Raw genomic sequence first — 19,895 nt, forward strand, 5'->3', positions numbered from 1 at the left:
CCTCCTCTCTATTTCTGTTGCTATTCAGAGCATCCCTGAAATCAATGCATGACGATTCACATCTCATATCTGCTTAGTTCTTGTCCAGCAGAGAGGCAGAGGAGAGAGTAGGAATTTCATCAATTTACTTTTGTATTTTTTAAGGGGATTTTTTTTTGGGGGGGGGGTAAACGAAGGGACATGCTTACACACATAACGGTGTCGGGGTCCAGCAGGGGACCGACGGAGTTCAAGACTGTCTGCATCCGGATCAGGATGAGAACGGAGATGAGAGAGGCTCTGGAGTTCACCTCCGACGCGCGTGTATATTATCATGTACATAACTGTATGTTTCTGTGTATCATAAGATGGATTCAGTTTGTCTTCACTCACTGTGTGGCACATACTACGAAAGGCAGTATTATGTAGCTTCCTGTTCCGATCTCAGTGGGAGTTGTTGGGATTTTATCGCTGTATGATCTTTCGCTGTGAAAAAGAAGGCCTAAGATCCCTTTTGATTTTTTGTTTTTGTGAATATCGACTGGTGTTTTTTTTTATTACCATTTTACTTCCCCCCCTTCATTTGTACATATTTTTTTCCTTTTTTCATGTGATTTTATTTATTAATTTTTACTCTAAATGTGCTTTTACTTTGATATTTTGTTTGAGATGACTGTATTCCAGTTTACAACGGCTGAGAGAGTGAACGGCGTGTAATTTTATTTTATTTTTTTTAATGGATTTTGCTCAAAATGAAGGATATTAATTCCCAGTGAAATAAGAGGATCTCATGATGCATCCGATCAACAGCACCAGTAGCACATATCGTTGTTTTACCGCCATGTATTTACAGAGTACGGCTGTGCTTTCAATCTGAATGTGTGTGTGTGTGTGTGTGTGTGTGTGCGTGTGCATGTGTGAATTCTGACTGTGTGCTTGAAGCTAACTTTTACAGTATTACCTTGTTGTGTTGTTTTCTTAATAATACAGTATCTTGCAAAAACGAAAATATTCGCATCCCTTTGAAGCTTTTCACATTTTCTCATGTTACAACCAAAAAAAATGGAAAAAAAAATAAGTGTAATACTTAAGTATAAGCTAAAAACTTAAGTGTTTTTTTTTTGTCTTCTCTAATCTTGCTGGCTAGATTTCTCCAGCATCTCCAAAGTTACTTCTCTTGATCGACGCTCCTCTTTTGACCGTCAGTTTAGGTGGCGTTAGAAAAATAACAGTCTGGTACTCGAGTTGAGTGGGGAGCATTTGTTCCATTTTCAGATGGTTCCGTTTGCTTTGATACTGCGCTGGGAAAGGAACCAAACGCTTTGAAAAACCTGTTCACCTCCTCGCCTGTGGTAGCGCTGCAACAAGAATCACTGGCGGAAACACTCAAAAACTAGAGGTGAGCGATGCTGCATTTTTCTAACATTGTCAAACTTATGACTGTAAGAACATTTTTGTAGTTTTTCCTGTGAATTATGTTTCTTAAAAGCTAGGGCAGGATTTGGGCAAGTCTTTTTTTTTTTTTTTTTTTTTACTAAAGAAATGGCAAAAGAAAATTGTCATTTGGGAGCAAATTGAAACAAAATCTGTTTTAAGGTAGAGTTGAGAAACTACAATACAAAAATGTGAAATTTCAAGTGGGGATATTAATCTAAAGTACCTGCCAGGCTAGTATTGATGTGATACAGGCATCAATATTATCACTATTTTGAATAAATTCCCCCATTTAACAAAATTCTCTGTGTGCAACTTTAGAGAACGTAAACAAAAATGGGGTAGCGTCTGATTTAAGTGGTTGTAAAATTTCACTTTGGTTGTTGGTAAAAGACTACAGGCCATTTCTCCTGCTAGTGTTCGACTCTTGCGTTTGCTTTGGTTGCATTTACCCAGAATGCCATGCGCTATAATCTGCTTCCTACTTTTGTAGCGGTCTCTGGTTTGCTTGTCGTTCACAAATCCATTCGAACCGCACCAGAGTTCACTTCAACCAAAACGATGTCTAGGTTTTTAGACGGAGCAGAGTTCGATTGCCCATTCGCTCCTCCTGAATCGAACCGGACTGTACAGGCAAACGACGTAGAGTTCGATTAAAACAGACAACATGGTGGTGATGATGGAAGGAAATTGTTGGCGTCCTATGGTTTTCTTCCACTTCACAATTATGCGCAACTTTTGTTTTGATCTGTCGCGTACAATCCCAATAAAGTACATTGCAGTTTGTGGTTGTAATGTGTCAAAATCAAAAAAAAAAAAGAAAAGTTAATGAGGTACGAACAATTTTGCAAGTTACTGTAAGTATGTTAGAATTCTTTAATATCGAGCAGTAAACTTAAGATAGTTGTAACCTGTTACTATAATGCATGATCCCACAAGCAAGACACGGGCTACTTTCACAACCACAGTTTATGCAGGACGATACATTTTTGGAGCTCTGCAGCTCTCAAAAATGAGTATTCCTCAGAGCTGTGGAGCAGCCTCCACTTCCCTCCGCTCCCTCCATCCAATCTGTTTTTCTCCCTCTGACAGACAGAGAACTCACTAAGGGCTTGTTCATCACTCTTATGCTGAACGCTTTTCCGAGCGCCCAGATTGGTCTGCTTGCAGAGCAGTCGCACGAAAAGGCTCGTTTCAGGAGAACAAAGGATGCCGTACACTTGTTCTCGTCTGGGGATTTCAAGGGCGATTCAGTTTTCATTGGTACTTTAAGGTTCATGTTTAGGGCACCTAATTGACAGCAAGAAAAAACACCTCAAAATGTGGGTTGTTGAAAGTTTTAACAAGACATCGGTGCCGGAACCACTCTGAAACGTCTCACAGTGCATCCAGATTACAGTTGCCCTCTCAATGCAAAGAATGTATTTTACTCTGTCAAATCAATTTATCTTTACCGTTTTAGTTTTATTCAATATTTAATTGATCGCCACCGCGTCCAACTGCTCTGACATGGATCTAAAAAAAGTCAGCTTGTACCAAATGTTTTGAACAGGAACTGCCTATCCAGCAGCATCTCTGCTTTGGGGATCCTTAAGTATCACTGCCTTCTGCTGGTAGGATAAGAAACAGTCAGAATTTCCTGACCCACTACAGTTTATTCCTATTTTGTTGTGTTTCTATTATCACTGCCTCTTACAACGAACTTGTATCTTGTCTTGAAGAAAATAAAATAAGCCCCTCCTCCTCTTTTATCCTTCCCCTATTCCTGCACTACTTTTCTGTTGCATGAAAACCTCGTACGAGGATGCAATGTTTGTTCTGTTGAACCTGACATTAAAAAGATATTAAAATATACCCCGTGTGTTTCGAAGCAGCATGTGTCGACCGCGTCCTCACTTCCGCGCCGAAGAACGTCGTCGTCATCCCACGTTTCAAAAATTATTAAAAGGGCTTTATTAAGACACACCAGACAGGATTGAACGTAGCAACTTGCCAGCTTTCTGTTTTTTACCCGTTTGGAGTCCAACCAGTCGTACCTGTCAGGTCACTGGCACGCTGAAAGAAAACACTATTCAGACTGTAAACACATGCAAGCTGTACCTGAATACACAAAGATTTATTTAAATAAGAAATACACACATCAAATACTTTCCGTATTGCCTGTAACAGAATTTAATTTTCAACGTAAAAATATTCAGTTACTTAAATCTCATGCAGTCAGTAAAAAACAAACTTTCCCAGGGTTTAAAGGTTGAATGAACTCACAGATTAGGAATGTAGCGCTTCAGTACTTGTTTGTAAAATCAAATGTTGGGAGGGTGGGTGAGAATAATTCATAACTTTGGGGATGAGAATATTGTTGAAAAAATAAAAACTGTTCACATTACAATCAACGAGGCAGTAAAACAACAGGTGAGTTAGCCCAACAGGAGAACGCCACTAATTTAAACATTTATCCTCGTGGCAACAATAGTAAAATTGTAGAAAGCTCTCAAATGTTCAAAAGTATCCAGTCAAGCTAAACCAAATTGAGTCCAGCTCTGCTATCATATGTCAAGTATCAAAAAGTAATAAACACAATACGTCACTAGATAATGCTTCTGTGGCAACAACAAAAAAGAAAAAAAAACGTTTAACTTTGCTGGTTGTAACACATGTACACACTCCACATGAGTTAAAACAAAGTTAGTTTACTCAAGAACAAAAACTAAATTCTTTCTGGTAAAGACATTGAGAAGAAATCAAGTACATAACTCTTGGTAATTCCTCTCATGTCCCTCCCACAGTATGATTTGTCAACAGAATATCCACTCCCACTTCTCACATCACCACAGTAATTGTTGGACAGTTCTTGAGGCTCTGGGTGAACAAACAAGTTTGTTTTTGTGGAGCGTTGTAAAGAACTTTCTTGCTAACCACGCTAACAACTAAACCTAGCACAGAGTGTTTATTATCTCATAAGGCCTCCTTTCACTTAACTGCAGCAAACCATTCACTTAGTTTGTTTACCATGGACACGTAGCAAAACTTTTGCCCTTTAAATTTGTGTTAAGATTGACATTTGTAATAATATGTAGCTCTTTTTATTAGAAATCTAGTCTGTGAAGACTTAGCAAAACATGACTAAGTTAGCCATTTATGCTTTGGGTTACATAACACTATCAATAAGTGTGCATTAATGACTTGCTGGGACAGTTTATGTTTCGGCCTGTACATGTTCTGTCTGGACAGAAAATGTGTTCCATCTCCCCCAGGATACAATAACAAAATGACATTCTGTTCTTGTAGGCACGATTTGGGTGTTCTTGCAATTTGTCCTTGACATACAATGTGCTCTAAACTTGATTTTTGTGTCGTCTCTAAGCACTATCGTGGGATTGCTCAGAAACCTGAAGTGGGTTACAACACAACACCGACACGTGGCAATGGGAGGGACCTTAGGAAAATTCCCCAAGAGTTTTCCACTTGAGTTCTTTTGAAGTATTAAATGTCCTCATCAGACAGGACCACCTTAAGGAAAATAACTAAATACTCTGTTTTTGTGGTGTGCAGGCCTTGCCTGACTGGCTTTTGGTGCATCAAGTCAAGCTAAGCATAGTTGAGTCCAGCTCAGCCATCATTTCTTAGCAGCATTTGGTACAACTTTGTTTCAAACAAAAAAAAAATCATTAAAAAAATCGAAAAAGATTTTCATGATGAAAACAAAAATATTGCTGGTTCTGGTCCTCAAGAAAGAACCAGCTTGCTAGCAGCTAAAGTTAGCATAGAGGCTAAGCTATCTCTGAAAGTACTCTCTGGCACATTTGGCTAACCTTATTTTTCAGCAAGGCGTTTAATCTTTCAGTTCATAGCTGAAAATAAAACATGCCGTCAAGCCTTTCTATGGACATTGGCAGGTTCTCAGTTTAAAGTATTAAGTGCAGTTTTCTCTAATATAATCCAACCATTACAAATAGAAAGATGAGCAATAACACGCCCCGTATGCTGCATCTTGTACAAACTTCCTGTCCTTCCCAAACATCCTGAAAATTCCCTATGAAAATAAAAAATGTCTCCATTCAATAAGGACACGACTTTTGAAAGCCGATTTATTCCACACAGATGGAATAAATGGAGTCTGTGTGATGCTGGACACTTGACTGCTACTGCAGCAACAAGTAAAGTGTACTTAAAGACAATTTGGCCTCACAAAGAACTATATCCAAACACTGGACCTGTCAGATGAACCCCTCCTCAGGTTGTGGTGCTCCCTCCGCCCTCTTTGTTGACTGCAACTCCTCATTTCTTGGCGTTCTACGTCCGACCAGTCTCGGTGAAATTCCCGAAGAGGCTGCCTCTCTAACGTGGGAAGACTCTGATTGCGGGAAGGAAGAGGCCTGTGAGGAGAGTGGCGCTCCAGTCTTGGAGGCGCAGTGGGGTGCCTTGATGGTTTGTGGTTGCTTCTTGGGGGGTCTTTATGATGCCTGGTTGGTTTACTGTGGTCTCTAGGAGGGTTGGAGTAGAATTGTGAACGTTCCTCGTGGCATCTTGGTTGTTCTGTGTGACGTCTAGGTGACGTATTGCGGACTCTGGGAGGTTCAGTGTAGACTCGTGAAGGGTTGTGTTGCCTTCTTGGGGGCTCGGTGTGGTGAGGTTGAGAAGTTTCCTTCGCCGACTTTGCCACATTGATCTAAACAAACAAATGGTAGGACAGTAATTTTCAATACTGCCGACAGAAGGATGACATTACCTTTGATGTTCACATATTTAAACGAGTATGGCTAAAGACTTACGGGTCTGGTATAGGTTTTTTTATGTCTCCTGCTTTTGGGGCAACCAGGCAGTCCCAAGAAGGAAGCACAGGCAGCAAGGCATCGAGCAGAAAATACCATCTGAATGCTGCACGATACAATCAGACCAACCCAGAGGATAATAGTGGTACTCTGGGAAGAAAATGGAAACACATTGGTTGGAAAAACACAATCTGGACCAAATCTAAGGCAAGAACGAGCGAAGCTGTCCGACATAAATGAGGATGCTGCTTGGATAATGGCGTGAAACAATGTTATCATATTATTCAGAGCTAGATGCCGAGGGGAATAAAGAGCTTGGAAAGGCAAGTATGCATTGTGAATAAAAAATGTGCCAGACATTGCATCTTCATAAAAGCAAAGCGAAGGAATTGAAAGAGTAAAAGCAGCCTTTTATCATTAGGCTTACTTTGTAAACGATAAAAAAAACATAAGAAGTTTATATCTGTGAGTCTGGAGGGTTTTATGAAAATCCATAATGAAATATAATAGGAGTTGGAGAAAAACCTTACATGACTATCACATCTACCCCACGGCAAACTGAATGAAAAACAAAAAGCCCAACACACACTTTCTGAGACAGAACATGCCCTCTGGAAGACATATAGGGGATCCCTTGGTAATGGATGGCAACAATCTGCGGACTCAGCAGACAACGGGAAAGGTTAGTCACCTTTAAGGCAATTTACGTCACAATTTATACAGAGATATAAAATAAAGAATCAATTAAGATAGTACAAATAAGGCATTATTTCAGGAAAGTCTTAGTTTTATGTTGAAATACAAAGATGTAAAGGCTATCATAGATCTGAGCTATGATTTACATGATTTCTCTTATGAGAAGCCTCTATATTACCAAACTGTAATCCCAGCTACTGGGGGCTTCCCACTTCATTTTGATTTTAGATTACCAATACAATGCACCTTATCTGAATTTCATTAGCAAGTTGGAAAGTTTGCCAGTTGTGATTTGCACATTTCCGCCACTAAGTTAAACTAGAGTTAGAAACGCAAACCAATAAAGTGTTTTCCACTGATTATCCATGGAACTAATTTAATGAGATCATTAATGAGATCTAATGAGACCTCTAACGAGGCCAACCAGGGTTTTGAGGTCAGGGTTTGTGAAAACCTATAAAAAGGAGGAGTCTGTTGATTTGGTTTGTAAGCGGAAGTCAGAGCAAACTGAATGTACCGGATGAAGCTAACCAATATTAGCATAGGTATTGGTTGGTTTTAAGAAAATAATAATAATAATAATAATAATACAATAAAATTAAGCTAGTTTAATAAAATATAGATTTGGAGGTGGAAATATTTTCTAAAGCTCACTGGAAGTTTAAGAAAAGAAAGCAAAAATAATACTTTATAGAAAATAAATGTACATGGTTAAGCAGGTTTGTACAAAAAAAACACCTCAAATAAACACAGGATGTATGACGAGTCTGTATAGTTTAGCCATACAAAAAGCCTCGGCACATGTCTCATTGTGTTTTTAATACTTTGTTGACTTAGTGTGCCATTAATCCTCTTAAGTTTTAATTAAAATACCATGTCAGCAAACAAATGGCGTGTCCCATTAGTCTCACAGGAACAGGCTTGGATTTGGGAATGATGCCACACCCATGATGAGAGAATTGATAATTACAGGTTGATAAACCAGAGATTTCCTCTTCGCTTTGGTGCCAACTACAGGCAGCAACATAAGCCAAACCCTCTATTGTATTGTTCACACTAAAGAAACGTGTTGCTAACTCCTATTTGTACTGCACTGTTTGTGCAGACGGTTTAATGAGATATAAACTGTCATAGGTGATGACTGTTTCAGCTTTTATTGTGTTTTAGTGACGGTGTGGTTATTTTGAATATTGGGCTAGACGGTGCTTAGTGACCTAAGAATTTAGTACAAAAAAAGACCAAAAGTGTTAATGTGTTATGGACTAAATGCACCATATATGAAGAAATTATGTTGGACATAGCAGTAGCTATAGTGCCAACACTAAACCTTAATTTTTCCTGTCAGAACTTATAATACTTATAACTATGAATGCACTATGTATTTTCAACAACATTACATCGGTTGATATTAGTCATTTTTGACATATTGATTTTGGACCAATGACAAAAAAAATCAAGGCAACAGTAACATTTATTTCCATCTTGTTGCCATTTATTTCTGGAAGACGTTGGTCATGTAATATTGGTTTGGTCATGTGACAATGATAGTGATGCAGCAAAGGATTGTGGAGAATTTAAGTGAAGCAGAGAAGCGGTGGTGAAGTTGGCGGTGTGGCTGTTCTCTTCAAAATGTCTAGAGGCAGTGAAATACATGTATTGATATTGGTAAGTATTGATCATTGGACAGTATTTTTATATAGCTGCATCCCAACTTTAACCATACAAATAGTGACTGATCCAGGTATATGTGGTAGTGACCTTCAATATTCAAATGTCTTAAGTTTGAATAGTAGTGATATAGTCCAAATACCGTTCAAACCAAAAATGCAGTGAATTGATCACTGCTCGTATGTTCTGAAAAAGTGTGAAAAATCTGAAACATAAATCTGACGTAAGGCAAGAAAAAAAAAAAAAGACAAGCAACACCGAGTATCATAATCAACTATTAAAAATCATGTATCTCACCAATAAACACCAAACGACATCGCACGGTACACAAAAGAATGCATAGGAAATGTAACTATTACAGAACATCAACCAAAAGGTTGACGTTTCTTTCTCCAATCTATGAAAAACAAACTGCTGTTAGCCGAGGCTTTCATTTAATGCTCTGGAGAGTTAGATGGTCCAAAGTCAGTCAGAATTGAATTGTTTTTCAGCACAAACTGCAGATCAGCTTCTATTAATCTGGATAAGACTTAAGACACAACCCAGTTGGTTTACATAGCTTCTTCCCTTATTAAAAGGAAAATAAAACTTTGAACACTTCATTTTTTCATGTTCTCCGGTTACACTTGTTTGATGATGTGAAACATTTACGTGTGACAAAAGGGTATGAGAGAAAGAAATCTGTAAGATTGAAAATACTTTTTTCACAGCATTATATAGTAACTTGAAGTTAAAGCTCAAAGGTTTCAGCATTAAAAAATAGCAAACTAGGTCTGTGGAAGACATCTGACCACCACCCCACCTTTAAACTACCAGGAATATATTTCTACACTATTACTGAAGAGACTACACTTAACCTCAACCTTGAAATTGCTACTCTACCCGGTCGATAAATGCCAGCTGTACAGTAAATACAGTGTTGACGCGAGTAAAGCAACTCAAAAGTAGAAAAACACAATGGCTTTAGGGATTGTACATCTGTCTGGTTTCTGGCTTTGAGCTATTAGCAGCCGAAATCCGACTGAGCCACAAAATCCTGCGCGCGTCTACAGCTGCTCTGCCATTAACCACTAGCACCAAGAACAAATCCAGCTTAAGACAAAGGTTCTATACTAAAAAAAAACAACTCTACACCAGTAATCTTGATGTGTGTCAGCAGCTATGAGGCTAAACAGGGTTGACAGTCCATCAGTAGCACACAGGAACAGGAAGCAGCCTGGAGAGGACTGACCGGGTCAGGTCAGCGTTTCTGCCACCAGTCCATCAGCTGCAAAGCGTGACCGACTTCGTGACAACGAGGAAAGACGTCAAACCTCCTACTCAATGGCCAGTATACTCGCACTCAGAGAACAGTGTTAACGTTCCTGCTGGTGGTCTGGTTTCTAGAAAACAGGACTATCTAAATAAATCTAAAAGAGTAGTTGCCTCTCCATTAAATTATGACTTCTCTAAAGTGTATTACTAGGCAGGTAGAAACTCTACTCTTGTTCTACGCTTTGCTCCGTACAGAGGGTCTGGACCCTCAGCTTTGGGGAAACAGTGGTTTGCTAAAGGCGACTCTTGAAGTTTAATTGCTCAACATTTGGAAGTGTCTCCAACACGGACTGAATGACTTCATTCACTTCCTCCGCTGCCCTTGCCAAACTACAACCCTACATAGGTAAATCAAAACCAGCGCAAATAATTGGCATCATTGTTCACAACAGCTTGTTCCGTTCACTGACGGGCCCGACTGGAATTCTACCATTGAATCGAGCTCAATGACAGAAATAGAAGACAGAACACCAAAGGGAGATAAAAATCAATCTATGTCGGAATACCCACCAAATCAAGAAAAACACTTAAACCAAACTCGTCTGACAACATGATGTAGGCTAAGAAATCTTAAGAAGCAAAACCTTTCAACCCAATTACTTTAAGAAATTAAAGATGGGTGAGAAACTATCTAATCTATCAGTCTCGAAAGGCTTTGGGGCTCCGATAAACCACAATTAGATCCATTTATCATTTCTGGATGGTGTGGCATTACCATAAACAGGCCATTCATACACAGAAAGTCTCAGAAAGTGGTTAAATTACTGAGAATAGTCGGTATAAATTCTTCCACAGCAATGTAAAAAGGACCATCAGTTATGTTAACTTCTGATAGTTATTGACAAAGTGTGAATCTATTAAGTTGGGAAGGTAATTACTTTTTTAGAAAAAGCAAGGTAAGATTGGATCCTTTTCCCCCCAAAATGAATAAAGTTATTATTTTAAAACTGCCTCCTATATACTCCGGTTTGGTTTTAAAATGGGTTTGATAATCTGAAACATTTAAGTGTCAGAAAAGACTGAAATACCTCTTTCATTCCAAACACTGTACATTTCCACACTTTACATAAAGAAAACACTGTTTTATAAAACCAAAATGACCACATAACTGATTTTAATATGGGCTCTTAATACCAGTGTTTTTCAACCTTTTTTGAGCCAAGGTACACTGTTTTAATTGAATAAATCACGAGGCACACCACCAACCAAAAATGTAAACAAAGATACTCTGTAGCTGCCTATATTAAATATATAGTCATTCTTATCAAAGTGTCTTGAATAGGAATCAAATAAACACAAAACATTTTTTTAGCATATCTTACATTTCTACTACAGCAGAGACACTCAAAGATGGCATTATTTGCAGATAATTAATTTTCAAAAAATCTTTTAAGACCAATTACCGTATTTTCTGGACTATGAGCGCACCATACTATAAACCGTACTTTCAAATTTTTTGAACTCCCCCCTGGAAACTTACATATATCAGCCGCACCGGGCTACAGACCACTGGTATCTCTGCCGCTCTCGGTTTCCCATAAGGACCCAGCAGAGGGCTGCGTCCTAATAACTGCTGGATATATTAAGGACGCAGTTCTCCGTCTCCAAATCTGGTTTTGTTCACGCCGAGTTTACGTGCAGTGGCTTTATTTCCCTCCTGTACTGCCAGATCGATACTCCTCAACTTAGAAGCTGCATCATACGAGTTTGAAAACATTTCTCTGTCGTGCCTGCTGCTAGCATGGCTGCTAGCCTGTGCTTGTTCTAAATTAAAATTAGCGCATTCTTCTTTGATTTCCAATTTTGACTTCCAATGATTCACTTCCTGCTATAGAGCTCCATGGTGGTGGAAGAAAAATCCACAGAAAAGCCCCATGTTCAAAGTGTAGGAAAAAAGTAGCAGCTTATAGTCCGGAAAATACTGTAGGTGAAATTGGATAATTTCCACGGCACACCTCACGATCACTCATGGTACACTAGTGTGCCGCGGCACAGTGGTTGAAAAACACTGCTTTATACAATAGACAAAGGTCAGCTGACCAAAGGCCCAGATGCTGCTTTAATCTCTTCAGTCTGACAGAGCAACACACTCACATAGACACGGGTGGGGTCAAAAGGACACTCATTGGTAACGCTGGAGTAGCCTATGGCAACGGGAAAGCGGCAGTGAGTCAGGAGAACCCGCCTGCCGTTGATGATGGTCTTCACTAGAGACACGAAGAGCCCAATGGTGGAACCTCCTGCCATGAGCGACGAAACCAGACTGATGGAGAATAAGGACCACGTCTAGAGAAGGAGAACAGAGGTTTAGCTCTAGCATCCAACATTAGAACTCAGTGGGTTTATGTAAAATAAAGCTAAAGACACAGTTGTCATGAAGGATAATCAGAACCGCCTGGTGTTGTAGCGTACCAGAAATCTACTAGGCTGATTTATCAAAACATACGGACGTTTGCGTTGGGTGTTACACTGAACCAGCATACACCTTTATAAAATATTTCAGTGCATCTCACTGAAAGAAAATAATGATAAACTTCAAATTATGAATTTATTGTGTTTACGGAATGGTTGGTTGCCAGGGCTAGCCAGTTTGGGCTACTATGAAGAGTACGCAGAGAAAAGGCGGCAACAGCAAAAGCAACTGAACAATAACTGACAGATGCAAAATAAAACCCCCGATTTGAAGTAAACCTTTGAAAGTACGTTATATTGACAAAAACAAAAATATTTTTGTTTTACACATCCTGCTAGAGGTTTGCTAGCTTGAGGCAAACAGCTAGCTTCACTAGCTGTTTTTTAGATCGACCTTCCTGTTGGTGTTTTAAAGCAGTTTATCCTTCAGAATACCTCTGTGTGTTATATCTCACATTAATTTCACAACAAACATCGGTATGCTGTTTTGATAAAGTATAGTCTGCAGACTTCTGGTATGCAATTCTGACAAGGAATGCCAAAACGACAGAACACCCCTTTATTCTGACAACTGAAGGTCCCCTAAATGCGTATATGGAGTCTGGGTTTGTTATGCAATCTCAGTATAAATCCAGATGTTGTGTGAACGCAACAGAAGTTTCTTAGAGAATATTCAAGAACAAACATCAACTTGAAGCATAGGAACACAGCAGACAGATCAGGGAGAAAGTTGCCTAGAGATTGAAAGCAGGGTTATGTTATAAAACATCATCTCAGCCCTTGAATGAGTCAAACATCTTGAAGGTTTTTATTGATTAAAACAAGTTAAATCGAATAAATCTGAACCAATGAGTCTGTTTCTCCTTCCACTTCACACATATGCACAACCTTGTGTTGGTCTGCAACGTAATATCCCAATAAAATACCTGGGAACGTGTGGGTGTAGAGGGACAAAATGTGGAAAAGTTCAAGTACTAGTATTTTTCACAACAAGCTGCATCGGGTGACAGGAAACCTGTCGATACGTCATGGAGATTAGAATGGGTGAGTTATTGATGGCTTGTCAAAGCTGACTCACTGTTGTGGCTCTCTGAAGGCCAACTGAAACTGTGCTATCATCATCCGTCATCTTTTGTTCCCAGAGATAGTGTCATGTCACCACTAATCAGCATAAACGAGGCATGCAGTATGATTAAAACAGTAGGTGGAATAGGAAGGCACCAGTCAGAGCTTTGAAAGATGGTTTGAACTTTTGTTAAATAGAGTTCTTAGAACAGCTAGAAAACAAGCAGAGCTAGACAGACGCACGTAACCACCGTCATATTGCCAATTTCTAACGAAAAATGTGTAGTCTTTGGTAACCAGAATGTTGGTTTTCTAAACGTTTTCGAGCTAATTTCAACTTAAAATTCTAAATTAGAAAGGTTGGACAAGTTTTTATTTATTCGCGAAGACATTTTGAAAACAATGAATTAAAGAACAATCAGCTATTTCTACTTGTAGAGAAAAAGAACACTGATTAAATAAGGGACAAGGGGATCCATTTGACAAAAAGACAAAATCTGTGAGGAAGCAGAGCTTCAGAAAGACCAGAGGTTAAGCACTAATTTTAAAAGATCCAAATCAGAAACAGGAAAGATTGGAATGAGCACTTTTACTTTCCCAAAACATCCTCAATGCAGGAAAAGTGGGTGAGCTTTCTTGAAAATAACTAGGTTAAAAGTAACAAAGTGGTTTTTTGTTGTTGTTTCTAAACACGTTTTGGGCTTGTGTTATAAAGCAAATTAAAATCAGTGGAAAAAGCAAACAGCAGCATTTTTCTCAATGTCTGAGCCAAACGGTGAATATTTTAACTTCCTTTCTAACCGTCATGTGTAGCATTAACTCAAAGTGACTTTTAGGGTCCATTGACATGTTGAATAGTGAGTGGTTGAATGCTGACTGTGTGCTTCCATTCACTTCTGCTATGTTTTACTAATAGAAAGTATTATATTAGTCTGGTGACAGTTGTTTATCGCATTTGTTTTGGCAAAGCACAACCCACAAATGGAGGCCTTAGTCTTCGACACGGCTGTTGCAGGTTCAATTCCCGGTCTGGTAACCTTTGCCCCATATCTTCCCTCTCTCTCTCTTCACCTTCTCTCTCTTCTTGTCTTAGCACTTTCAAATAAAGGCCACTAAAGCAAAAAATAAAAAAATTAAAAAAAACTTTTAAAAAAAAGAAACATTGTGGCTTTTTGTTTGTACTGCCTTTTAAATATGAGTGACAGATTTTAAGATTGCCCAACCTTTATAAAAAATATTTTTGAGGCAACATTTAAGAGTCTGAGGGTTTTAATATTGACTATGTGTAAGAATAAATGACACTGCCTAGGTGAGCTCATACTCTTTATAAAAATGAAAAAAAATAAGCCATTCGCTCTTTAAAAATGACTGAGATGACTCACCAGTCAAATCAAAGGTTAACGACAGATCAGATGATTTATAGTGAGGAGCATATATTTTTAAGCAGCCACAGTGCCGTAAGAGGAGCACTTTCATTCAGCTCTCAAGTCGCTTCATGACTACTTGACACAAGACGGTTGAGGAGCCAAACGGCTGCATGCTAACCTATCCCCACTCTCAACACGCCGGCTCTCGCCAACAAAAGGAAACAGGGAGTGGTTTAATCACGCTGAAGCCGACTCTGCTCAGCTGGTTGGCTCGTCAGTCTTGTTTGAGCTGCCAGACAGCTGACTGAGTAAACGGAGTAAAAAGCTCTGCCGACAGAGAGAGAGAGATGGGAAAAACAACAAAAACAGACTCTTCCAGCTCCGCAGGGCCTCACTGAGACAACTTGTTTTAAGTTATAAGTCATAAAGGGAGGAAAGCTGAGAAAATAAAGCGGTGCTGTGAAACATCAAATTGTGCATGCACACAGCAGGACACGAGCACCCTATTGGAGATTAGATTTTCCATAAAAGGTAAATCAGAGCAGAAAGCAGGAGAGAAGATATGAAAACATCAGGGAGGGTGAATGCATACCTGCAGGATCAAATAAAAGCTGAGGGAATACTAACCAGGCGTTTGCTCTTCTTGTTTTTCGACAGGATAATAGCGAGGATCCCAACGATGACACCCTGCAGGAAACAGACTGATGAGATTAAAAGAAAATTACCAAGAGCACGTGTCTGCCAAAGACAAGTGATGCATTAGTCACATTTAACAAAAGTGATGCTAATGTACCCCAAAATTTTATTTCACAAGCTTCAGCTCTCCTTCAGTTTCATCAAAATTCACAGAAGGATAACTTTGGAGCATGTAGATATTGCCATTGGAGTTAAATACAAGAAGATGGTATTAGACAGTTAAAAATATGCCACTCAGCCAGAACCAACCAATCAGAGCTAGAAGGGGGGGGGTCTTGTACTTGATGCTCACATATTCCACGTGCTCTTTGCTACGCTGTAGCTGGTTCACCACAACATAGTCTGCCACGAATGCTAATACTAGTTAGCACTGCCATCAATGACGGCGGAAAACACATTTATCTGGAATGGTAAGTTGTTACGCCACCATTAGTCTATTTAGCAGAAGTACACAACGATGACTGACAGCGCTAAGACCCTTCTCCTGGCTTTGATTGGTTGTTTTTGACCTAAAGCGGTGGATTTCTTAAGATGGCAACAGAAACTGAGGGAAGAGGTGGAGGAGCTGGATTTTTTCCACAGACTATCTGTCTCATGGTGACAGTTTTAACAAACTGTCACCTGAAAATGGTTACAGTTAAGAAATATGGAAAACAGATTTTTGTAAAAGTTACATACAGCAGATCTAACCGACACTGAACAGGTTTAAGATGGTTTTTCTTCACACTTCAGTTGTAGAATTTCAACCTGTGTATTAGGACATGTCTTTAAGAATGAACAAAAACAAAAATTTGTCCACATTGTCATAAAAAAAAAAAAAAACACAAAAAAAACAACAGCAACAAAAAACAAAAACAAAAAACAAGTCATCTTTTTTAGGATTTCAAAGTAAAGACTTTGGGGTAGGGGGGAATAAAAAAAAAATTCCCAATGCACAAGTTCATGCGTTGAAGACCATAAAGGCAAATAAGGAAAGCAAAAATTCTGGTTCGGAAAATTTGAGCCTAATTACTTTTATTCAGGCACGTGCAAAGGGGGGCACTGGGGGTGCTTGAGCATCTCCATAATGGATATATGTCCGATCTTCTAATTTCCTTTGCTGCATAATGTACATTGCATTTATTCCAGCATTAGGTAAATGTATCTTGAAGGAGAATAGGACTTAAATAAAAGTCCAACAAGGATATTCATTTAGAATTAAAACTAACTCACCCTGAATTACCAAGATAGATATAATGTATGTAATAAAAGTGTGTCATTAATGAAGGGGAAAAAACTCAATCCAGACTTTAAGTTTAGGGTCTGGTTCGTAGAGTATGAAGTTAAATGTTTTCCCCAATTATTCAATAATAAAAAATAAAAAAACTAAATTTGTAATCAAAACTTTTGGAATTGTAATGATTCCTTTTTTAAAAAACAAAAAGTTTTGTTTAAAAAACTTTTTTTTTTAATTAACTAATTTTTGTCTCGTGAACTTAAAAAGTTATTTGCCAAACATAAACTTTTATTTGCACACATCATAAATCTTTTGTTGCGATTTTGGGCCTGCCCACGACGTCATGTAAGAATCACAAGCAAAACTTTGAGTCACAAACAAAAACTTAGAATAGCAAGAAAAGATTTCTGACAAGCGCAAATAAGTTTGTTTTGCAAAAAAAATTCACTTTATGAGGCAAAAATGTGTGATTTTAATTTAAAAAAAAGTTTTTTAAGCAAAACTCAGTAGGCTTTTCTCATGGTGACATGCATTAACAATTACATTTTTGCTTTTGTTTTTTTCTCTTTTGTTTTTCTGCAGTTCCACGTTAAAGTTTGCATTGTGGCCTTGTTTATATTTTTAATAGTATAATTCTGTACAGACAAAATATGTCTGGTGGTCCAGCTCTGATTTACAAATCTTGCTAAATTGCCGGTTTGAATATTGCAATATTTTCCTATAACAAAACAGACCTGCAGAAAGAAATTACTAATAAAATATCTTACATATGCATAGTTCTATGTTCTATATAGAGGTTCTCCTTAGCTTTGATTGTATATGTCACAATTTTGTTATTTATCATTGTTTATTAAACTCTGAAAGCCGAGTGGCTTTGTTAATATTCTATCCTAAAATGCGGTTAGATGTGCCCTTTTTTTTTTTTTGGAGCATCTGCCCCTTTAGTGGTCTCTGCACGGCCCTGCTTTTATTAACCAACAAACAAAAAGAAAAAAAAAACGGGGAAAAAAAATAATTTACTGCTTCTCCACAGAGTCCGCCCAGCACTCACCAAAATGCCGGAGAAGAGCGTGACCACGTTGGAGATGGCGTAGACCATGCCTCGCGCCTTCTCGTGCAGGTTGATTTGCCGGAGCACGATGCCGTGCACCAGCGCCCCCATCAGGAAGTTGACGTGACCGACGAGGATCACGCTCAGACCCATCCTCATCAGCTCCAGCGGCTCCTCCAGGTTGTCGCAACACATGCCTGGATGTGGAGAGTTCGGGGGTTACACACCGAGGGACAGAAATCCCCGACAACGTTACGTCAGGCGTAGACCTTGTCGCATCGATCGGCAGCTGGGTCAAACGCACCGCGGATGTCACCTGGGTTAATGATTGGCTGCTGAGCACATAACTACAGTACAGCGTGTGCACACAGAGACAGACCCAAACCAGACTACAGAACGCTCTAATGAGCTTTACTAAAGGAATGCACTTTGGTTTGTACCAAAAGTACAAACCAAACGGAAAACTGGTGCAAACCAGGTTCAGAAAGGATCTTTAGAGCGTCTAATCAAGGATATTAATTTGAAAATTTAATGTTCAGTTGTGGTTAATGGTTTTGGCAAGAAATCCTACCTAAATATTTTGATATGCGTTTGACTGAAGTTCAGCCTATTTTTAGACTCTTTCATAACGTTTGGTGTCAAGCAGAGACTGGTGAGGACTGGTGTCCTTTGGGTTGATTTATGAATGAATATGAGCTTAGATTTAAAAAAAAAAAAAAAAAAGATTTAAATTCATATTCAGTTAAAACTCATCTAGTTGCAGCACTAATAGTAAAGTCAAACTTGTTGGCAAGCTGAAGATTCAGTTCTCTACTAACACCAAACATCATTTCCTACTTTATATATTGAAAGTGTTTTGTTTGGTATCACAGATTTCAAGACAGAAGATTCTTCTGCCACATTTCTTATCAATCATTTGTTTCTTGCCAAGTTTCATATTCACACAAGTAAAACAATGTATAACAAACCACATATTTTGCCCCGTTAGTAATGGATGTAAAAATGGCCTTCATACAATCTCAGATTCAAAACACAAAAAGGTTAGAAAAACAACAAGTATTTGTAATGCATACAACTTAATTCTGTAACTCTCATTTAATTTTTTATTCTCTTTTAGTTCCGTTAAGTCATTTTTTTAGTTTTAGGTTCTATGTTTTGTTTTTTTCTTCTGTTACATCCTCTGATCTTGGATATGAAATATATTTTTCAGAACTGCTGCTCTACTTTTAAGAGAACTTCTAAATAAAGTTTAAAAAAAATACACATTATTTGAAGTTTAATTTCTTTCTGTATTTTTCTGCTAGGATTATCTAAATTCTACTGGTGGTCCAGCTCTGATTTACATATCTTGCTAAATTGCGGGTTTGAATATTGCTGTTAATATGTTAATATATTGATGTTAATATATTGATTAACATTTTTTATGTGCTAAGATGAAGTGTTTGCACATTGATAACCCCATTTTATTGGTTGGTTAAATTTCTTTTATTTGTGTAACCAAACCAAACCAAACCGAGTCTGATTTAATCTTTTATCCTGGCTACTTTTCTAATCTTTACATGTGAGGAATTCCATACTGTCATTCCTTAACGACTTAAGACATCTCATGTCCTGAGGCAACAACCTGAGTTTGGCAGAGCAGTCCAACAGGATATTAAACTAATAAGGCTGCAGATTCCAAACAGACTTGTCATCTCTAAGCCAGAGTTTAAAACAAAAGCTAACAGCACGGAGGCAAAGAAAATGGTTAAAACAGCTGTTTAAAAAAAAAAAAAAAAAGGGGGGCGAGGGGGAAGCGTCAATATTATCCTTAAAATGTATTTTGAAAGAGGTTTATCAAAATATAAACACCTTGTGTGCCTAGCACAACACTTAAACAAACACGGTGAAAGTGGTCCACGCTTGGTGAAGGCGGACAGGTGAGGCTGTAGTTACCTGCGATGCCCCTCTCTGTTAGGTCACCATGCGGCGTGTCTGACGGCGGGTCCTGTGTGGTCAGGCCTCAGCGCGTGCTCCAGCTCTTCTCAGGCCCGGACACCACCACCTCCTCCTCCTCAGTCCGGTCAAACAGCCGCTGTGACACCTGTAATTCTCTGGCTTTTCAAAATAAGAGAAACACCTGTGGGAGTGCTGAGGTCTTCTCACTCTAAGAGAGACGGAGTGGCGTTGTTGTTGTTGTTGTTGTGGGAAATTGAGGAAGCAGGGACGGCGTTTCACTTCCAGGC

The 19,895-nt window shown here is 38.7% G+C and overlaps 1 protein-coding gene across 1 annotated transcript; it reads right to left on the minus strand.

Annotated features, from left to right (window-relative positions):
- Nucleotides 1-706: 706 nt before the first annotated feature.
- Nucleotides 707-19,895, minus strand: LOC103472037 (keratinocyte-associated protein 3-like). The gene is made up of 6 exons (XM_008421392.2): nt 19,606-19,895; nt 17,671-17,867; nt 15,335-15,394; nt 11,958-12,149; nt 6,186-6,335; nt 707-6,082 (listed from the first exon to the last, which is right to left on the minus strand). Exons 2-6 carry the CDS (start codon nt 17,863-17,865, stop codon nt 5,609-5,611), a joined length of 1,071 nt encoding a protein of 356 aa, XP_008419614.1. The 5' UTR covers nt 17,866-17,867; nt 19,606-19,895; the 3' UTR covers nt 707-5,608.

This window comes from Poecilia reticulata, linkage group LG11 (genome assembly GCF_000633615.1).
Source record: "Poecilia reticulata strain Guanapo linkage group LG11, Guppy_female_1.0+MT, whole genome shotgun sequence".
In the NCBI taxonomy this organism is placed as follows: Eukaryota; Metazoa; Chordata; class Actinopteri; order Cyprinodontiformes; family Poeciliidae; genus Poecilia; species Poecilia reticulata.

Bases quoted from the DNA above. Each gene is read 5' to 3' on its own strand.
- LOC103472037 (XM_008421392.2), bottom strand. From the start codon at position 17,865: ATGTGTTGCGACAACCTGGAGGAGCCGCTGGAGCTGATGAGGATGGGT. The intron at 15,395-17,670 runs GTGAGTGCTGGG...TGTTTCCTGCAG, and splicing joins CGCTCTTCTCCGGCATTTTG to GGTGTCATCGTTGGGATCCT. The intron at 6,083-6,185 runs GTAAGTCTTTAG...TTGTTTGTTTAG, and splicing joins AAAAAACCTATACCAGACCC to ATCAATGTGGCAAAGTCGGC.